Here is an 18,989-nt window from a genome sequence, read left to right as displayed (position 1 = left end):
CTCTTCTGGGATCACTGATCATTGCAGCAATAAGCATTTTATGTGTTTATTGCTCCCACATCCTTTTTGGACGTCTTTACTCCTGGCCCCTGTGAAGTGTGGGAGCATGCCCACGGCCAGGCATGATGACGTCACTTATGGAAGTGACATCATCATGGCCAGCAGGAGCACACCTACTACACATTGGCCATGTATGCCATCCTGAGCTACTTGGAGGATGATCAAGATAAAAATGTGTGAAATAAATAAGTGAGCTTTCAGCTGGGAGCTGGGACCCTGACTGGCTGGGTGAATTATAACTAATATGTTAATAAAAAGCAGCCAATAACAACAAAAAAAGGAGCTCCTTCTAAGGTATGTTCTCCTTGTATCAACCTGCCTTATACCAAGTCAGCCCAGACATCTATCAAGGTCAGCATTCTTGATTCTGACTGACAGCTGCTATTCTGTTGTAACCCAGCAGAGCCCTGGCAACATAGACCCGTCTCCTAAATTATCTTTTCTGATTGGAAAGTTGCGTGGTGTGGGGAGGATTCAAGTCAATAAATGACAGCATTCCTGTGGCTTAGCAAATAACCATGAGATTGCTTTACAAAGAAAACACTCAAAATATGATAGTGTTCAAAGTAACAAACAGATATAACATAATCACAATTACTATGAACATTTCTGAATATTTGTAAAGACAGGCTCTTCAGTGGCCGAACAAAGGCAAGCCCTAACACGTGGTGTCCAGTACTACAAAGTCCAAAATGTTCACTTATAGAAGAAGCTCAGGGCTGCCTCTTCCCCTGTGTGCTTTTCCAGGCTACTGCTCTTGAGACTCTCTGTCTCCAGCTTGGACTTGCAAATTGGCCCCAAATGAAGTGCAGGAATGCTCCCATGGGTAGCACGATGATATCACTTCAAGAAGCGACGTTGCTATGCTGGTTGGGAGCGCGCATATAGCGTGCACTCCGGAGGTGCCTGCTGGAGGCTTTCCCTCTAGATGAGGGGGCAAATCCCTGGGAGTTTGCCCACCACCAGCAGGCACCTGGTAACCCTAATGACAATGTCCATTCCGGAAGTGTCGTTGCCAGGTCTGTTGGGAGTGTGCACATGGCACATGTTCCTGAGGTGCCTGCTGGTGGCGGGCAATCTCTGGGAGCTTGCCACCTCCCATCAATTGCTGGGTGATTGGTGGATGAGGGGGCAAATCCCCAGGAGTTTGCCCGCCACTGGCAGGCACCTGGGAACCCTAGTTACATTGTGTCTCCCACCTGATCCTTTTAATTGGCAATGTGCTCTGTATGCAAAGCAGATTTTCTACCACTGAGCTACAGCCTCTACCCAGAGTCAAGAATTTTCCACCAGGTGGAAAGCAAGGACAGAACCTGAAGAAAATAAAAGGGAATCCTTTTATTTAGGGAAAGAATCCTCAGAGATGGACTTATGCAGGGCTTTTTTTCAGCTGGAACGCGGTGGAACGGAGTTCCGGGACCTCTTGAAAATGGACACATGGCTGGTGGCCCCGCCCCCTGATCTCCAGACAGAGGGGAGTTTAGATTGCCCTCCGTGCTGCCGAGTGGCGCGGAGAGCAATCTAAACTCCCCTCTTTCTGGAGATCGGGGGGGGGGGCACCAGCCATGTGACCATTTTCTCTGAGGGCAACCCACTGAGTTCCACCACCTCTTTTCCCAGAAAAAAAGCCCTGGACTTATGTATGTGTGGTGGGGGGGGGCGTGGAAAGAGAGGAGCCAGGTGATTATGAGGAAGGCAACTGATCTCCACAGTGATGGGTCCTTCCTTCCAAGATGGCAGGTTACTGACAGCAATCCTAAGCAGATCTACTAAAAAACTTATTCAGGTCTATTCAATAGGGATTACTCCAAGGAAAGGGTTAGGGTTCTTTGGATTGTGATATCTTAAGTAGAGATCTGCTTCTCTAAATCGATTGAAGTAAATGGGCTTAAAAAGGTGTAACTCTGGGGTCTCCAACTCTTTGGAGCCTGCTGGCACATTTGGAATCCTGACACAGTATGGTGGGTGCAGTGCAAAATAGTTGCCACAAATTGGCTCCTGCAGGAGGCGGAGCAAGCTACAAAATGGCGGCTATAGCTTACCTTCCATCATTCAGTGAAGATCCTTGTGCAGCGGAAGCAGCTTCGGCCAAAGCAATGTTTTTAAAATCTGTACAGCTAATCAAATCTCCAATGGCTAATCAGATGCCATATTCAGTGAAAGCCCCATATGGCCCCACCCACTTTCTTAAAACACTTGGTGGGCACCAGGAAAGGTATCGGCTGGTGCAACTGTGTCCACAGGCACCATGTTGGGGACCCTCAGTGTCACTAGTTCAAGATGGCACTGCAAGAATCTGATAAAGCACACTGCAGATTTCAACAACTGGTGGGAGTGGAATGGTTTGGGGGTAAGTCTGTTCCCATGATTGCTGACAGAGAAGGAGAAAATGGCGTATGACGTCAATGTTCCTCTCAAGAGCTGTCTGCTTTTGCTTTCTCTCCTGGCTTCTCTTGGGTCTGGCCTTTGGGTAGATGATCAGTCTCTCTTCTTTCAGACTTCTTTCTAATGGTCATTATAATGGCCACACTTGGATTATTGCAGTTTCCCCTTCAAATCTTTTACATTTTGTCTTTACCACTGCTTTCAGTCCTTTTTCAATCAGGAAACAAGGCTACAGATAAAAATCTTCGAATGCCGAGAATGTCATGCTCTTCTTCATTTCAGTTTGTGGCTGCACATTTATTGTCTGCTAACCACCTGTTGAGTTTCCCTGTTCTCTTAAGGAAGTGAAAAGACATTGTACAACTGTTGCGTTAACTCTCATTGAAGCTGGGGCTCACCTAGTCACTTGCCTGTTGCACTACCATTTTGGAGATGATTGTAAGAAGTGTGACATGCCTTCTGCCTGCTTCTGGGAGGCCATAAATAGCTGGTGAACCAAGAGAGCTGGTGCTTGGAGCATGCAGGAAGAGGAGGCTGACCTCTTGGCGAAAGAAATCTCAGGTAATGCCTTTTGTACTCTGCTGCTGAAGACACTGCTAGGACAGTGTTCTTTTCCTTGCGTTTGGGTCAGGTGTAGTTGATACAATTGCCAAACATAGTGCAACAGTTACGCATTCTATGACAGGCCCGTATTTTGTGCATTATTTCCCCCGATCTTCTCCTATTTGTTTCCATCATATCTGTTAAATTGCAAGCTGCATTGTTACTGTATTTTGCGTTTTCCGCGCGACGACACGCGACGTTTCGGGATGGGGAGGGCCGTCTGGAATCAGCCATGGTGTGTTATGCTAATAGCTAAGCTTTCGGTGTTTAAAAATGACTTTTAAAAGATAAATATACAAGCCCTTTTTGTTCAGTATTGGTTACCTTTTATTGAATATTGGAATCATAAGCTTTCCTAGGAAGGTATAAAGAAGATACGGTTATCTCAATATATATTAAACTGAAAGACATTAGAAGTAGCTTAAAACAAGATATATATTAAGTACTGTTGTATATTGTATATAAATTGTAAAATGATTGTTTTACACCTCCTCGTCTACATTTCTAATACAATTACTTACAAAGAGTAAGTAATAATATGCTACCATACTGTACTACCATATCTGGCCATTAGATAGCATGAGGATTCTTCGTGCCTGAAACTACTACATTGGGAACATGAGGGACTATTTAAATATCTGTCTCTTCTAGAAAGACCTTTTGTAAGCCTCCAGAAATCTTCCAGATAGTCACAGTAATTTCTTGCTACTCCACCCACCAGTAATACATCAGTAGTGATTGTTTAATTAACATGTCTGCCCCTCCTTTCTTTGCAGCTGCTCACATGATTTAGGACAAACAAAATTTTCTGAAGCTGGATAGAAACGCCTGTCATTATTTCTATCAGATTTGACACAGATGGCCTCTGCCTCCATTCTTCAGTGGAGTTTTCAGTATAGCGTTTGTGAATGAAGTCAGATCTGCTGCTTATATCACAAACGCGAGTACAGTACTGCAACACACTTTCCAACATGTCTTCAAGCTTGATGAAATGTCTGCTTATTTTCCACTTAACTGCAGACATAAAGTCAACAGCAACACATGCTGTAAGTGGAAATGTCCTTGTGAATATGTAGTCTGTGATCTCTAATGTTTTCTCCAGTTCTGATAACACAGCAGTTGGTTGGTGATAGGTCAACCTTGAGAATCACTGTAGGTGATTCTCTTCTTGCTTTTCACAGCATCATTTATTTTCTAAGTACTTGTGATGCTCTTCATAATGATTTTGCTTTAAGTTTACCTAGCATGCTTACTGACTGATGAATATGAAGCAAAACTGAAAAACTTTGCTTTCTTTCACTGGGTCAATGGATTTTTTTCTTTGGAATTTAGTATAACTGGCATAGCCATTTCCATTGAAATCCAAGAACCGGAAAGCTACAGTCTTGTGGCTTAACAATGAAATTATGAGGTGCAATTATAGGTGGCTTCTCTCAGCATTTGTGACTTTTCAAAAGGTTGGACCAGTTCCTGCTGATGTTTTCTGGATGGAGTTGCCATGGGTCATGAGGGAAGGAATATAACTGGTGACCATTTTGGAAAAGGGCACCTGCAGACGAATGCCAATTTGCTTATGATGCCTACCCAAGTTTTTCTCATTCCAAGCCATGTTTTCTATTTCATATAAGTGGAAATTGCTGTCAGGCAAAAATTCGTACAACTTCAGAGTCAGTATTAAAGAGTGCTTCTACAACAAATGGACCACTGCATCTTGGAGAGGTCCTGGGAAGTCCCTGTCTATTAAAGGGGAATTGATTTGTTTCATACCCTACTGCACATGAAAGCCAGTTTGGTGTAGTGTTTAGGAGCGGCAGGACTCTAATCTGGAGAACCGGGGTTGATTCCCCATTCCTCCATTTGAAGCCAGTTGGGTAACCTTGGGTCAGTCACAGCTCTTCCAGAACTCTCTCTGCCTCACCCACCTCACAGGGTGATTGTTGTGGGGATAATAACAACACACTTTGTAAACCACTCTGAGTCGGTGTTAAGTTTTCCTGAAGGGTGGTATATAAATCTATTATTATTATTATTATTATTATTATTATTATTATTATTATTATTAGTTCTTAACACATTTCAACAGACAAGAGAGGCAGGGGCCCAAACTGCAGGCATTGGCTTTCACAGTACCCGGCTCTTGCCAACATGGATTGGGTGAGATATTTTTATTACCAAAGAATCACCGCATACAAAAACACAGCCAATAAATTGCTGTACATGGCGGAAATGGACAAAATGACAAGGAAACTGAGAGACCTTGATCCAGGACAGTTTAACACGGATTGGGAGAAGCTGAAACAATATCTAGTGAAGAAATGGGAGGTGGGAGGAGAACTGTGGCAGTTTGAAAATTACTGAAATACAATAAAAGTAGAGGGAGGTGACTTTACCAGGGGGAGGAGAGTTAAATGAGAATTTCTAAGCAACTATTTTATTAGACTATTATATATAGCATTAAGTATTATAGGTGTTATTATAAGAATTATAATGATAGAAATTAACTAACTATAAGGATAGAAACTAATTAATTTCATTTCTGGCAATAATCGTATAATGGAGATAATTTTATAATTGCAATGAAGAAATTTAAGCAAGGTGGGAAAATATATATTGATGTATAGATCATGTATTAAGTTGATTGACTTAGTTTGGAGGTATATATGGGTCAAATTGGTTGACTATTTTTGGTGGATAGTAGGGGTGTGCAAGCCAAAAATTTTCGGCTATAGCCGAAAGTAGAAAGCCGAAAGAAAATTCTCTATCGTTAAAGCTGAAAGCCGAAACAAGAATCTCTTTCGGGATTCGGGATTCGGGATTCTTTCGGCATTATTTCGGCATTCTTTCGGCTTTTTTCTATGGGAAAATGCCTCCGTCTTCCAGGACGCCTGGAGGAGGCATTTTCCCACCGAATAAGCCCAAAATTGGTGGGGACCTTCCTCTAACCCTTCTCTAACAACCACCCAAGTTTCAGACAGATTGGACTTTGGGGGGCCATGTTATGGCCCCCCAAAGCAGGTCCCCCCATCCTCCCATAAAGGAGCATCTTCTTCATTATTTCCTATGGGGAAAAAATGAAGAAGCAGGCTTCCTTTGCCAGGGGTGGCATTTTGCATGCAAAATGCCCCCTTACCCTCAGGGGCCCTTCTCCCACCCCTCCTCCCACCCCCCACCAAGGCTCAGCCTGCTCCCACTTGGGGGGGCCATTTCATGGCCTCCCCAAGTAGGTGCTCTAATCTCTACCACTGACAGCTGGGGGAGGCTTGTGTTGCCAGGGGTGGCATTTTGCATGCAAAATGCCCCCCAACCCTCTGGGGCCCTTCTCCCACCCCTCCTCCCACCCCCCACCAAGGCTCAGCCTGCTCCCACTTGGGGGGGCCATTTCATGGCCTCCCCAAGTAGGTGCTCTAATCTCTACCACTGACAGCTGGGGGAGGCTTGTGTTGCCAGGGGTGGCATTTTGCATGCAAAATGCCCCCCAGCCCTCTGGGGCCCTTCTCCCACCCTTCCTCCCACCCCACACCAAGGCTCAGACTGCTCCCACTTGGGGGGGCCATTTCATGGCCTCCCCAAGTAGGTCCTCTCAGCCCCTAAAGTCCACCCCTTACAGCCCCACACAAACCCAATTCCCCCCCAGCTGCCGCACACAGACCCAAATCCCCACATTAGCCCCTCACAGACCCAAATCCACCCCCACCTGCCCCACACCCATAACCCCAGGAACAGGCTGGCAAAGGCCAGCCCTCTCCCTTTGTTCCCTATGCTGGGAACTTCTAAACTCTCTTTCCCTGGGCAATTCTGCACAGCCCAGGGGTGCCACAATGGTGGGCACACTTCTGAGTGCCAGCTGGTCCCTGTGAAAGAACACCTGAACCACAGACACCCTCCCTCAAATTCCCCCACCACCTACAGAGATAGCTGGCCAGCCAGCCCCATTGTTCCCTATGATGGGAACCAACTGCACAACAAAGAATAAAACAAGAACAACACAAAATAAAGTTTTTAAAAAATTATTTTCTCCCTTCCAAAGTACAAGTAGGCAAAGCATTATGACACATTACACCAGCAGTCCCCCACACAGAAAAATAACACAACTCACTTAACATCAGAGAATCACAAAGCACGATTCCTGTCAAAAACACTTTATTTCTTGAACAGCTTTAGGTTACACAGCAGGGGGGAACACCAAAGGGCTTGGCAGCAGTATCTTACACAAAAATAACACAACTCACTTAACATCAGAGAATCACAAAAGCACAATTCCTGTCAAAAACACTTTATTTCTTGAACAGCTTTAGGCTACACAGCAGGGGGGGGACACCAAAGGGCATGGAAGCAGTATCTTACACAAAAATAACACAACTCACTTCACATTAAAGAATCACCCCAAAAAATTGCTGTCAAAAGCACTTTATTTCTGTAACTGCTTTAGGTTACACAGTAGGAAGGCACCACAGAGCAGGAAAGCAGTGTACTACACAAAAATAACACAACTCACTTCACATCAGAGAATCACACAAACACAATTGCTGTCAAAAACGGTGAAGTGGGTTGTATTATTTTTTGTAGTACATTGCTATCATGCCCTTTTGTGCCCTCCTACTGTGTAACCTAAAGCTGTTCAAGAAATAAAGTGTTTTTGCCAGGAATTGTGTTTTTGTGATTCTCTGATGTTAAGTGAGTTGTGTTATTTTTGTGTAAGATACTGCTTCCATGCCCTTTGGTGTTCCCCCCCTGCTGTGTAGCCTAAAGCTGTTCAAGAAATAAAGTGTTTTTGCCAGGAATTGTGTTTTTGTGATTCTCTGATGTTAAGTGAGTTGTGTTATTTTTGTGTAAGATACTGCTTCCATGCCCTTTGGTGTTCCCCCCCTGCTGTGTAGCCTAAAGCTGTTCAAGAAATAAAGTGTTTTTGACAGGAATTGTGCTTTTGTGATTCTCTGATGTTAAGTGAGTTGTGTTATTTTTGTGTAAGATACTGCTGCCATGCCCTTTGGTGTTCCCCCCCTGCTGTGTAGCCTAAAGCTGTTCAAGAAATAAAGTGTTTTTGACAGGAATCGTGCTTTGTGATTCTCTGATGTTAAGTGAGTTGTGTTATTTTTCTGTGTGGGGGACTGCTGGTGTTATGTGTCATAATGCTTTGCCTACTTGTACTTTGGAAGGGAGAAAATAATTTTTAAAAAACTTTATTTTGTGTTGTTCTTGTTTTATTCTTTGTTGTGCAGTTGGTTCCCATCATAGGGAACAATGGGGCTGGCTGGCCAGCCATCTCTGTAGGTGGTGGGGGAATTTGAGGGAGGGTGTCTGTGGTTCAGGTGCTCTTTCACAGGGACCAGCTGGCACTCAGAAGTGTGCCCACCATTGTGGCACCCCTGGGCTGTGCAGAATTGCCCAGGGAAAGAGAGTTTAGAAGTTCCCAGCATAGGGAACAAAGGGAGAGGGCTGGCCTTTGCCAGCCTGTTCCTGGGGTTATGGGTGTGGGGCAGGTGGGGGTGGATTTGGGTCTGTGAGGGGCTAATGTGGGGATTTGGGTCTGTGTGTGGCAGCTGGGGGGAATTGGGTTTGTGTGGAGCTGTAAGGGGTGGAATTTAGGGGCTGAGAGGACCTACTTGGGGAGGCCATGAAATGGCCCCCCCAAGTGGGAGCAGGCTGAGCCTTGGTGGGGGGGTGGGAGGAGGGGTGGGAGAAGGGCCCCAGAGGGTTGGGGGGCATTTTGCATGCAAAATGCCACCCCTGGCAACACAAGCCTCCCCCAGCTGTCAGTGGTAGAGATTAGAGCACCTACTTGGGGAGGCCATTAAATGGCCCCCCCAAGTGGGAGCAGGCTGAGCCTTGGTGGGGGGTGGGAGGAGGGGTGGGAGAAGGGCCCCTGAGGGTAAGGGGGCATTTTGCATGCAAAATGCCACCCCTGGCAAAGGAAGCCTGCTTCTTCATTTTTTCCCCATAGGAAATAATGAAGAAGATGCTCCTTTATGGGAGGATGGGGGGACCTGCTTTGGGGGGCCATAACATGGCCCCCCAAAGTCCAATCTGTCTGAAACTTGGGTGGTTGTTAGAGAAGGGTTAGAGGAAGGTCCCCACCAATTGTGGGCTTATTCGGTGGGAAGATGCCTCCCCCAGACGTCCGGGAAGACGGAGGCATTTTCCCATTGAAAAGCCGAATGAAAGACGAAAGAATCCCGAAACGTTTCGGCTTTTTTCTTTCGGCTACCCGAAACGTTTCGGGATTCCCCGAAACGTTTCGGCATTCCCTGAAAGAAGCCGAAACACTTTTGTTTCGGCATTCTTTCGGCATTCTGAATGCCGAAACGCACATCCCTAGTGGATAGTTGCATAATGGAAGAATTATATAATTATATAATTAAAACAGTATGAAGATAAGATATGTAGAAAAAGTAATATATAGAGTATAAGTTAAATTGGTTGACTTATATTGAATGTACTGTTTATAGAAGTATACAAAATTATGCTAAATGAGGGATAAATTGTTTGTCCCATATTGAAGATGAGATTATAAGATAGAGTATAGAGTACCAAAATTAGTTAAATGATTATTATTAAAAGAAAATATGCCAAGAATGTATTATTTAGTTATGCATTATTTAGTTGTTAAAGTAAGTAGGAAGACAGAAGGAGCACTGTGTTATATAGATAAGCTTAGAAGAAAGTGAAAGTTTACGTTTGATAGATAGAATAAATTTGAAATGAGAAAGGGAAAAGGGACAAGGGGTTGGAAAAACTGTTGGAAGTCAACAAAAGGGGGGGGAAAGGGAGGGGGTTAGAATTGGAAAAATCAAAGGAAACTGATTGTAATGTACAATTTAATGATATCTAATCCAATAAAATTTTTAAAAAAACAAAAAAACAAAAACAGCCAATAACCAAATCACTATCTGGGACTCAGACCCCGGAGTTGTTAAGTTTTGAATTGGCTTAAATAATTGATGGGATGCCAGGCAGCTGAAGTGAGAACTATGATCTCTGTACTACTACCACATCACTGCTTAATAAATCTTCCAGTGTGCTCTATTGGATCTGGCCCAAGTTTTCTGTCAACCCTGTTCAAGACCTCTCACATCTCTTTGTTTCCTCCAGCACTGTAGTAAATCATAGAGCTGCATTCCTGCCTGAGGGAGAGAGAGAACACTCCGTCTATTACCCCAGAAGCCTGGTTTTACAGGTCTTCACAATATCCCTGGTAAAGTCACCAATTAGTTTCACAAATCCCACCGTGCATTAGGAATCCTAATGGATCCATTAGGCTCCACAGGGAAAACCTTAAATTCCCCTCCCCCTGCACTGCAATTCCTACCCAATCTCTGCCAGCTGTTATTTTTCAGTTTTAAAAAAATAGACAAGGGGACAATCCATTCATGCATCAGGATAGTTTCACAGAAAAGCTTTGTTAGGATCTATAACTAGGGCTTTTTTCTGGGAAAAGAGGTGGTGGAACTCAAGACTGCACAATGACATCACTTTGGGTCAGCTGGAACAAGGGGGGAGTTTTTTTAAAGTTTAAATTGCCCTTGGTGAAAATGGTCACATGGTCGGTGGCCCTGCCCCCTGATCTCCAGACAGAGGGGAGTTTAGATTGCCCTTGGCAGTGCGGAGGGCAATCTAAACTCTCCTCTGTCTGGAGATCGGGGGGGTGGAGTCACTGGCCATGTGACCATTTTTAAGAGGTGCTGGAACCCCATTCCACCATGTTCCCGCTGAAAAAAAGACCTGTCTATAACTAAGAACTGTTTCTGTCTCAATAGGCAGGTTGTGAACAACCCGTGAATTTCAAGATGCCTGTAGGACAAGCCAAGGTCTGTTGCACATCTAGCTTGGCCTTCACTGTACCCGATTCCCACTAGATGGAAGGCAATTCTGTCTAGGAAGTATTAATGTCAATGCTGTTTGTAAATCACAACACGGTATACTATTGGTTGCGTACTTTCCTATCACATGGCCCAGGCGGCAGTGACTTATGATCTGGGAGTTCTTTCACGGAGTCTTTCAGATAAGACAGGAGGATAGACAGGATATCGAAACATTTCACAAGGAAGGAATAATCTGAAAAATTTTCTAATGTGAAACAGTCCAGGGCTTTCTCTCAAGGGAATGTTTTTAGGATTGCAACCTTTGTGATGCATTACTAAGAATTTAAGCAGGGGTGGAGGGTGGGGAGGCTAAGTCCACCTTCTCATCCAGTACATTAGTCCCTTCAGATCACCAAGAGAAAAGCCCAGAAGATCACCAGACTCAATTATAGTGCCAGGTAAATACATTCCCATGTACTTGTCTCAATGGGACTTGGTGGGTGTAGGGATGGACAGGCAGGAGGAGAGGTGCTTGAGCCTTCCCAGTTGAATCCAACGCTTCCCAACTGGATATTCATAATTATATAGAGAGAAATGTAAACAGAATATGAAATGCAAGTAACATAGTCTGTGACTATTCCTATGTAACACCCAAGTATGATCATTCATTATTTCTGTAGCACAGTCACTGCGCTTATCTTGGTTATATCTGAGTTTTACATAGAAATCTCACAGCCTGTTCTTGCGTCACATGGCCTTTTGCAAGGTATCTTGCCACACTCACACTGGGTGGCCTTAGGCAAGCCATTCTCTCTCAATCCCCATCTCAAATATTTGACAGCCATTGTGATGCAGTAGTTAGAATTTTGGACTAGGAGCTGGGAGGCCCAGGAGCAAATCCCCACTCAGCCAAGAAGCTAAGAGCCAAACTACAAGTGACGTCTTACACAGGTTGGACACTAGTCGGCTTCCCTCAAGTTTTGATGGGAAATGTAGGCACCCTGGTTTTACAACTTGGCTCTCCACTACAGCTGCAAGACCAGGATGCCTACATTTCCCATCAAAACTTGAGGGAAGCCGACTAGTGTCCAACCTGTGTAAGACGTCACTTGTAGTTTGGCTGTCAGTGACTTCAAGCTAGTTTCCCTCTCCACTGATCGTAGACCAATGGTCCGGCTCAGTATAAGGCCATTCCTCCCTTCCCCAACCTCAGCATTGTACACACTTACTGCTATCAGCTGTTGTGGAGTCAGGATCATTGGGGGCAATACACAGAGTGAATTCAAGGAGACAGGGAGAGAAGTTTGCAAGACTTCCCTGCTTACCTATGTGGGGTGCATTGTCCTTGCATCCCTGTTGGATGAGCAGGACCTCCCCTTTGGTGTCTTTGTCCCAGGATGGAGTACCTGTAGGTTTCTGAGCAGAGCAGTGACAGGCAAATGCAGCACAATTTTTGTTGTCTCATTTAGCTGCTTGTGCCAAATGCTCTTTCTTTGGTTCTAAATGCCCTTTAGGTGCATTTCCAGCCACAAAAATGTGAGTCTCTGTGCTTTAAGTATGCATGACATGGGCCAGAAAAATACAGCCCCATGCTGTGTGCCCTGGTACCTGAGCTCTATATGTCTTCTCTAGGGTTATATGGGGCTGAGAGAGGGGTATGACTGGGTGCTATGGGGTGTGAGACTGCTTAGTCAGTATCTCAAGCTGTGCTGGGGCTTAGGGGCAAGGAGGCAAGTGGAGGGATGCTTTGTTTTTCCCTAGCATGGGCCTCTACGGGGTATGCAAGGATTTTTGCTGGTGTAACCTTATGCCGATTGTAGGGTTTCCAAGGTAAGAGAGCGAATCTGAGCAAGACTGTTAATGGTAGGACATTTTGGAGGCCTTTCATTCACAGGGTCGCCATAAGTCGGAGGCGACTTCATGGCACATAACACACAATGTTACGCTAGTGTTTGGAGAGTATTTAGGACTGAAGAGGATTAGAAAGTGGACCAAGTCCCATGCCACTCACAGCACACCCCTAATGCCACCCCATTCTGTGCCAGTAGAGCTCTTACCCTGATGTGGCACTGGTACAACTTGCCATGGGTGTATTTCCAGATACATACTGTTGTAGCTCAGGGACACACCAGTGTAGGGCTTAGTTGTCATCCTAAACGCTCAAGCCAGTGCTTAGGAGGGGGCTAAAAGATGCATGAATCATTCACCATTTTTATACCACAAAATGAAGTGACACACATAGATTATTAAGTAGGAGTCTACTTTCTGTTCACATCATCTCAGAGACTTCCTGAACAGGTTGCAGGTTGTCCATTAGTCCATAAACAAAAGCCACATAAAGCCTTTCACTAGGATCAACCAAAATAACACAAATCATTGTGCAAGCTTTTGAGTTCTCCAAACCATTAATCTGACCAGATATTAAAAAGGGGGCATGTTATGTTTCAGACCATGTTCTTAAGACAAATTTTTGCCTCCCCTCCCCAGAAGGCAAAGATCTAATGCCACCACTATCATTCTGACTCTACATACACGATCAGCATTCCAGATGGGATTCACAGCCTGAAAATATACCCCCACCCTTAAAACTCCAGCCTGTTGTGTAGAGCTTTGGAAAACTCAGAAACGTGTGCAGTGCTTTGTGATATTTGTGTTTATCCTAATAAACGGTATTACATAGTATTTGTTTTTGGATGTTAGACAGGACATTCTAGTGTGATGCTGGATGTACCTAAGGTTGTAAAGGGGAAGGGGATTATTATCCATGGGGAATCTGAACAGGTCCATCTAGTCTGGAGGACAGAAAACACAGCCATTCAGAGACACCAATCTCTCTCTCCAGTTACAGAACTCTGTCTACAAACCACAGATCAAGCAGTATCTATTTACAAGAGATTCAGGAGAAAAATCAAAGGTGACAGCTGCCAAAGGAATTGTGGTTGACCAAGATATGGTGGACTGGTTTGAAGAGCTCTTTGGTACAGGTATTGGCCTTGATTCTTCTGGTGTATGTTCAAGGGCAATAAAGTAAAGATGAATACTGAAAAAGGGCGTCAGGAAGAGAAAGAGGGAACTGATCATTCAACCTTGGGGTGGGAGGGACCACTATGTATGGTTCACAGTCAGCATGCAGCACCCAAACAGGACCTCCCCCCGCAGTGGAACCCTCCTTTCTGGCCATATTCCACTGGGCTGGGGTAAGAAGTTGCCTGGGGAACTAGAGATCAGCATACTCACTCCTTGGGAGTTGGCCTTCTAATCCCTCCCCCTTTCTCCTGGAAACTTCTTGCTTTACCCCTTATGAAATTTTGTGGAGTGGTGGTGAGAGTAAGCATTGTTTCCCAGCTGAAAGATGGCATGCTGAACCCCTTGGAAATGTCCCCATTCAATCGCAAGAACTTCCATTTGCAAGTGCCTGGGATGTAATGGGTGTGTGTGTGGGGGGGGGGGTTCCCCCAAGGCACATGAAAGCACAAGAAATTTATCTGCAGCATCATAGGATTTGCCAACATAAGCCTCTGGGATACAGGGGAGAAATTTCCCAGGATGGTGGGTGAGAATGCCACCTCTTGTCCCAGAGAACAGCTGGGAGGTGGTGTTCTCTCCCCACCCCCTCAAGAGTTAACATAGGCCATAATGGAACCAGACACCCTTATGAGACTCCAGTCAAGACCCCTTATGTCCTCCTCCAACTGTTTGAGTTGTGTACTCCAGGTCTAACCATTGGGAGTTGAACACAAAACAATTGGAGTAAATTATTATGACATGATTTGGGGCTGGATAAAAGGAAAATGTCCTTGATTGGGTTCAGAGGAGCAACTGCAGGATGGCTGCAACAGAGCATCCATGTGGACACTTCATCTGTGACCAGTACTGTAAAGGGGTGGAACTAACTCTGAATCCCCCCTTTGGGGCTTTTAAAGATGTTTTTCTTTTCCCAGCTGAGCTGTGGTGTAGCTTTGGACTGTGGCTCAGCTGGGCGAGGGAATGGGAAGGGCTAGGCTATGGCAGTGGTGCCATGATTTCAGTCTCCTCTGTGCTACAGAAGGACAAGAGGACAAGGCAGCAGTGAGCAAGACAGGTTCAGGTCATGCAGATACTATTCCTTCTGCTCCTTGGTTACTTGCTGCTGTTTCTGGTGTGGTTTTGTCCCCCCACATAGAAGCAAACGGTGAAATTGGTATGACGAGCAGAGGAGATGAAATAAACTAGATCCAGCCAGGTATAGAAAAGATGTCACGTAGCACGAATATAACCATTCACATATAGATACTGTTGGATTTTTCCCATAGACAAATATGGTTTACCTACAACTTCTATTTCTGTGGAGATTTTCAGAAGATTGGTCAAACATCCGCTGAATCCAGTTTCCAGAAGGCTTGAACTAGATATTTACTGGGGCTCCCTGCAAACGACAGATTCCAAGTTTGTGTGTCCTGTCTTGTTATTCCAGAGCCACTTTTACCACCACCTTTTCTGCTACCACCACCGCAACTGCCACCCCCTGGTACACTTACTACAACAAGACCAGAAGTTCTCTTTGCAGCTATAGAACCACGTAGTTATAGCCTCCGAGATATTGACCATAAGAGCCTTTATCTACAGGACAACAACCTCATGGTAGCTTTTCTACAAGGCGATGACAACTCTGCTCAAGAAGGTTGGTTGCCTCAGTCAGGGCTCTTTTGCTCTTCTACTGCCATCATCTGGCCCTAAAATCTTGGGTATAGAAGGGAGTCTCACATTACAAGCATTACAAATTTCCTACTTCCCCAACCAATGAGAAGTTTTGTCAGGAAAGCACCACCAGATTTTAATTCCTCTGGATGAAAGAGCATTGGGGATGTATGGTGGTTTGTAATATTCACAAATGTACAAGTAGAGCACAGGTGGAAGCCAAGAGTTACGAGGCAGCAGATTTACATCCCATATCAGAACTTCATAGGTGCATCACTTTTGGCCAACTCTCAGCTTTTGGCCAATTCTCAACTTTTTGGCCACCTCTCTGGCCCTTCCTGAACTGCTAGCTACTGTTTTTTTCACACAGACACACCAAACCTTCTTCAGATGGTTGGGGGAATCTTCTGCAAGCTCTAATAGGTAAATCATTCAAATCCAGTTTCCCGACTTATCAGGAAACCATCCCTTAACCATTAGCTCACATGATAAAACATCAGTCAACCATTTTGGGTTCTTAACCAAAGGAAAGAATGATCAGCCAGAGCTAAAACACCAGAGACCCAGTGTCTCTGATTTGAGCATCTTCTGAACATCCTATTTTTTGTCCCTTATACTTGAGATTAACTGTCTTTCACATTAATCAAGTATCCTCTCTGCACAGGCTCAGTGTCTGGCTTCAGAAGCATTGATCAGTATCCTTCCATTCCATATGTGGAAGGTGTCATCATTTTCCCACATCACTTGTCTTCCACAAATGCAGCTGGTGTGTGTGTGTGTAATTTCATTAGCTTGCCCCTCCTTATTCCAACCCCTCATGGCTGTTTTTATGCATGGATCCTGCAGACCCAGGAATGACCTTTCTGACAGACGGAAAGAACTGCAGCAATAGAGATCAACACAGGAAAACTCAGTGTGCCTTCTGCACACATACGGTGCAGGATACCACCCGCTGACTTTGAGAATGAGCAGTTCTTCTCTGGGCTAACATGTATTGTATCATTTCGGTTGGCCCTAATAAAAGGTATTACATGGAATTTCTTTTCAGGATTTCACAGGAGTCAATATGGCTATTTGCAAATTTAAAAACACAGATATCCTGCTTCAGTTTTGCCTGCTGAAGAGACAACTCTTAGCTCTGGACCATCAAGAATAGCTGATCAGGCAAAGCCATATGCATTCAGAGCAGTTAAATACCTAACAGTATTCTATTTGCAAGGCACATAACTGACCACTGGTTTAAATCCAATCCTAAAGGTCAGATTGCACAGGATTCCCTATCCAAAATCAGCAATTTTTATGTTGTCCCCCCAACCTGATTTAATGGGTTAGGTTTCTAATCCAAAAGAAGCTGGGACGCTGGACATTCCAAACACATGTTCCCAGAACATATACGCAGGAGTAGTGCCTTGCATGGACTGTTGTCATTTTCACTAATAGGGAGGTGAAACAAGACTTCTTAATTCAAAAAATTAGGCTAGACCTGTGCTAGAGGAGAGGGCAGGCCATCTTGCCTTGAATGAAAAAAAGACCCAGGGTTGCTGCATGTGGTAGGGGAAGCTTTGCTGGAATTTGCTGCCTCTCTCCCCCCACCCCCCAAGGGGCCAGAAGAGTGTTACCAACCTCCAGGTGATGTCTGGAGATCTTCCAGAACTACAACTGATCTCCAAGCCACAGAGATCAATTCCCATGGAGAAAATGGCTTCTTTAGAGGGTGAACTCCATGGCATTATACTCTGCTGAGATCCCTCCCTTCCCCAAACCCTGCCCTCTCCAGGTCCCCCCCCCCCAAAAAAAAATCTCCAGGAATTTCACAACCTGGAACTGGCAACCCTAGGCCAGAATAGCCTTCCTACACATGACAGATCACCACCATGAACACTTGGCCTGTACAGATTTAAAAAGTAACTAAAGATAAATAGAACTTTTGGAAGATAGTTTCAGATGGGTAGCTGTGCTGGCCTATAGTAGAAGAGCACGAGTTGGATCCAGCAGCCCTTCAAAGACCAACTAGATTTCTATGGTATGAGCTTTCAAGAGTCAAAGCTCCCTTCATCAGAACTTTTAGAAAGTACACAAAACTATGAGATTTGGCAGGAAGAGGTGTTTTTCTTGTTCTTCGAGATGTTGTGGACACTATCCAATAGGTGTGTTTGACACTTCTGTAACTCTCACCCATACAGCATTTGTCATCCCCATAAAAGTGCTAACAGAAAAGTTAGTTGCATTTTCCGGTCAACAAAAAAGGTAGTTTATTGCAGGGAAAATGTGGTTTGCCAATATGGAAGTACATCCCTCGGGGAAGATGCCTGAATAGCTGAGCATCTTCTACTGTACAAAGAGGACCATCTGGACTGGCCTCTGCAACAGAATAGGATGGTATAATGAATTCCCTTTCTTCTTTGTTCTTGTCTGCAGAGGCCCTCAGTGTGCTTCCTAACAGGTCCCTGGATCGCAAGAGATTCCCTCTGATCTTGGGGGTCAAAGGGGGCAGCCAGGGCATCTCATGTGGTAACGAGGATGAACCCAAACTGCAACTGGAGGTGAGCTTGGGGGACCCCTTGCTCTCAACCTGCCAGGGCCTTCTCGACATATCCAACAAGCCAAGAGCAAAACCCATGTTCATTGAGAGAGCTGGCTGAATTAACCTCCCTCTGATGGTCATAATGAAGATGAGCCAGTTGTCTGTTTCTTCTCCATATGTGCCAAATTTTCCCTGTAGCTTGCTCTGCTGCTTCCCAGGCCAACTCACATGACTTCTAGCACAGTACAGCCCTGCCTTTCAGATTTACCTCCCGTTTGGTACGGTCCCTGATTTGCAGGTGGTCATGTCAGTCTCTCACTTTGTTTTCTCACAGGATACAGACTTCATTTATCTTTTTACCAACGGGGAGGAGGCCAAACGGTTTACTTTCTTCAAGTCTTACAATGGCAGCACCCACACATTCGAATCAGCCACCCACCCTGGGTGGTACCTCTCTTCCTCAGCTGAGACTCACAAACCCCTCATGCTCACCAGCCACTTGGGAGGAGCTGTGATCACTGACTTTTATTTCGACCGTAAATAGCCCAGGGAACTAATTCTTGAAAATGAGGTGTTCGTAGCTGCTCAGTTGGCAAACGCTGGACTAGTAAAGAAGAAAACAGACTCTAATTAAAACAAATGAAGCAGTTTATTGAAACAGAGCAGAAGGTGACAAGGAAGCAGGGAATGTACATGGTTTCATGGAAATAGAATTGAATTAGGCCTACACTTTTGTTTTTGCCTCCATAAACACCCTCCTGTGCATTCCAATTTAAAGCTAAGTTACTATGTTATTCCATGCCTATAAAGCATAGATATCCATAGCTACCTATTCAGAGGCCTCGGCAGAGGTTCAAGACTTCAGGATGGTTCCAGTGGATCTTCAGTCCAGATAGCCTAGCTAGACTAGACTCATCTAACATTCTGCCTATTATTAAATT

The 18,989-nt window shown here is 44.8% G+C and overlaps 1 protein-coding gene across 1 annotated transcript; it reads left to right on the top strand.

Moving 5' to 3' along the window:
* Positions 1-2,963: 2,963 nt before the first annotated feature.
* On the top strand, positions 2,964-18,592 carry LOC129341890 (interleukin-1 family member 10-like). Its single transcript, XM_054997248.1, has 4 exons — positions 2,964-3,006; positions 15,301-15,507; positions 17,943-18,067; positions 18,383-18,592. Exons 1-4 carry the CDS (start codon positions 2,964-2,966, stop codon positions 18,590-18,592), a joined length of 585 nt encoding a protein of 194 aa, XP_054853223.1.
* The last annotated feature ends 397 nt before the right edge of the window (positions 18,593-18,989 follow it).

Source organism: Eublepharis macularius, chromosome 14 (assembly GCF_028583425.1).
Source record: "Eublepharis macularius isolate TG4126 chromosome 14, MPM_Emac_v1.0, whole genome shotgun sequence".
Lineage (NCBI taxonomy): Eukaryota > Metazoa > Chordata > Lepidosauria > Squamata > Eublepharidae > Eublepharis > Eublepharis macularius.
The sequence above is the reverse complement of the archived record's forward strand: the minus strand, read 5'-3'. Positions and strand labels throughout refer to the sequence as shown.

Excerpts from the sequence above, each read along its gene's own strand:
- LOC129341890 (XM_054997248.1), top strand. The coding sequence starts at position 2,964 with ATGCAGGAAGAGGAGGCTGACCTCTTGGCGAAAGAAATCTCAG. Across the intron at positions 3,007-15,300 it reads CTTGGCGAAAGAAATCTCAG|AGCCACTTTTACCACCACCT; the intron begins GTAATGCCTTTT and ends TTGTTATTCCAG. Across the intron at positions 18,068-18,382 it reads AACCCAAACTGCAACTGGAG|GATACAGACTTCATTTATCT; the intron begins GTGAGCTTGGGG and ends GTTTTCTCACAG.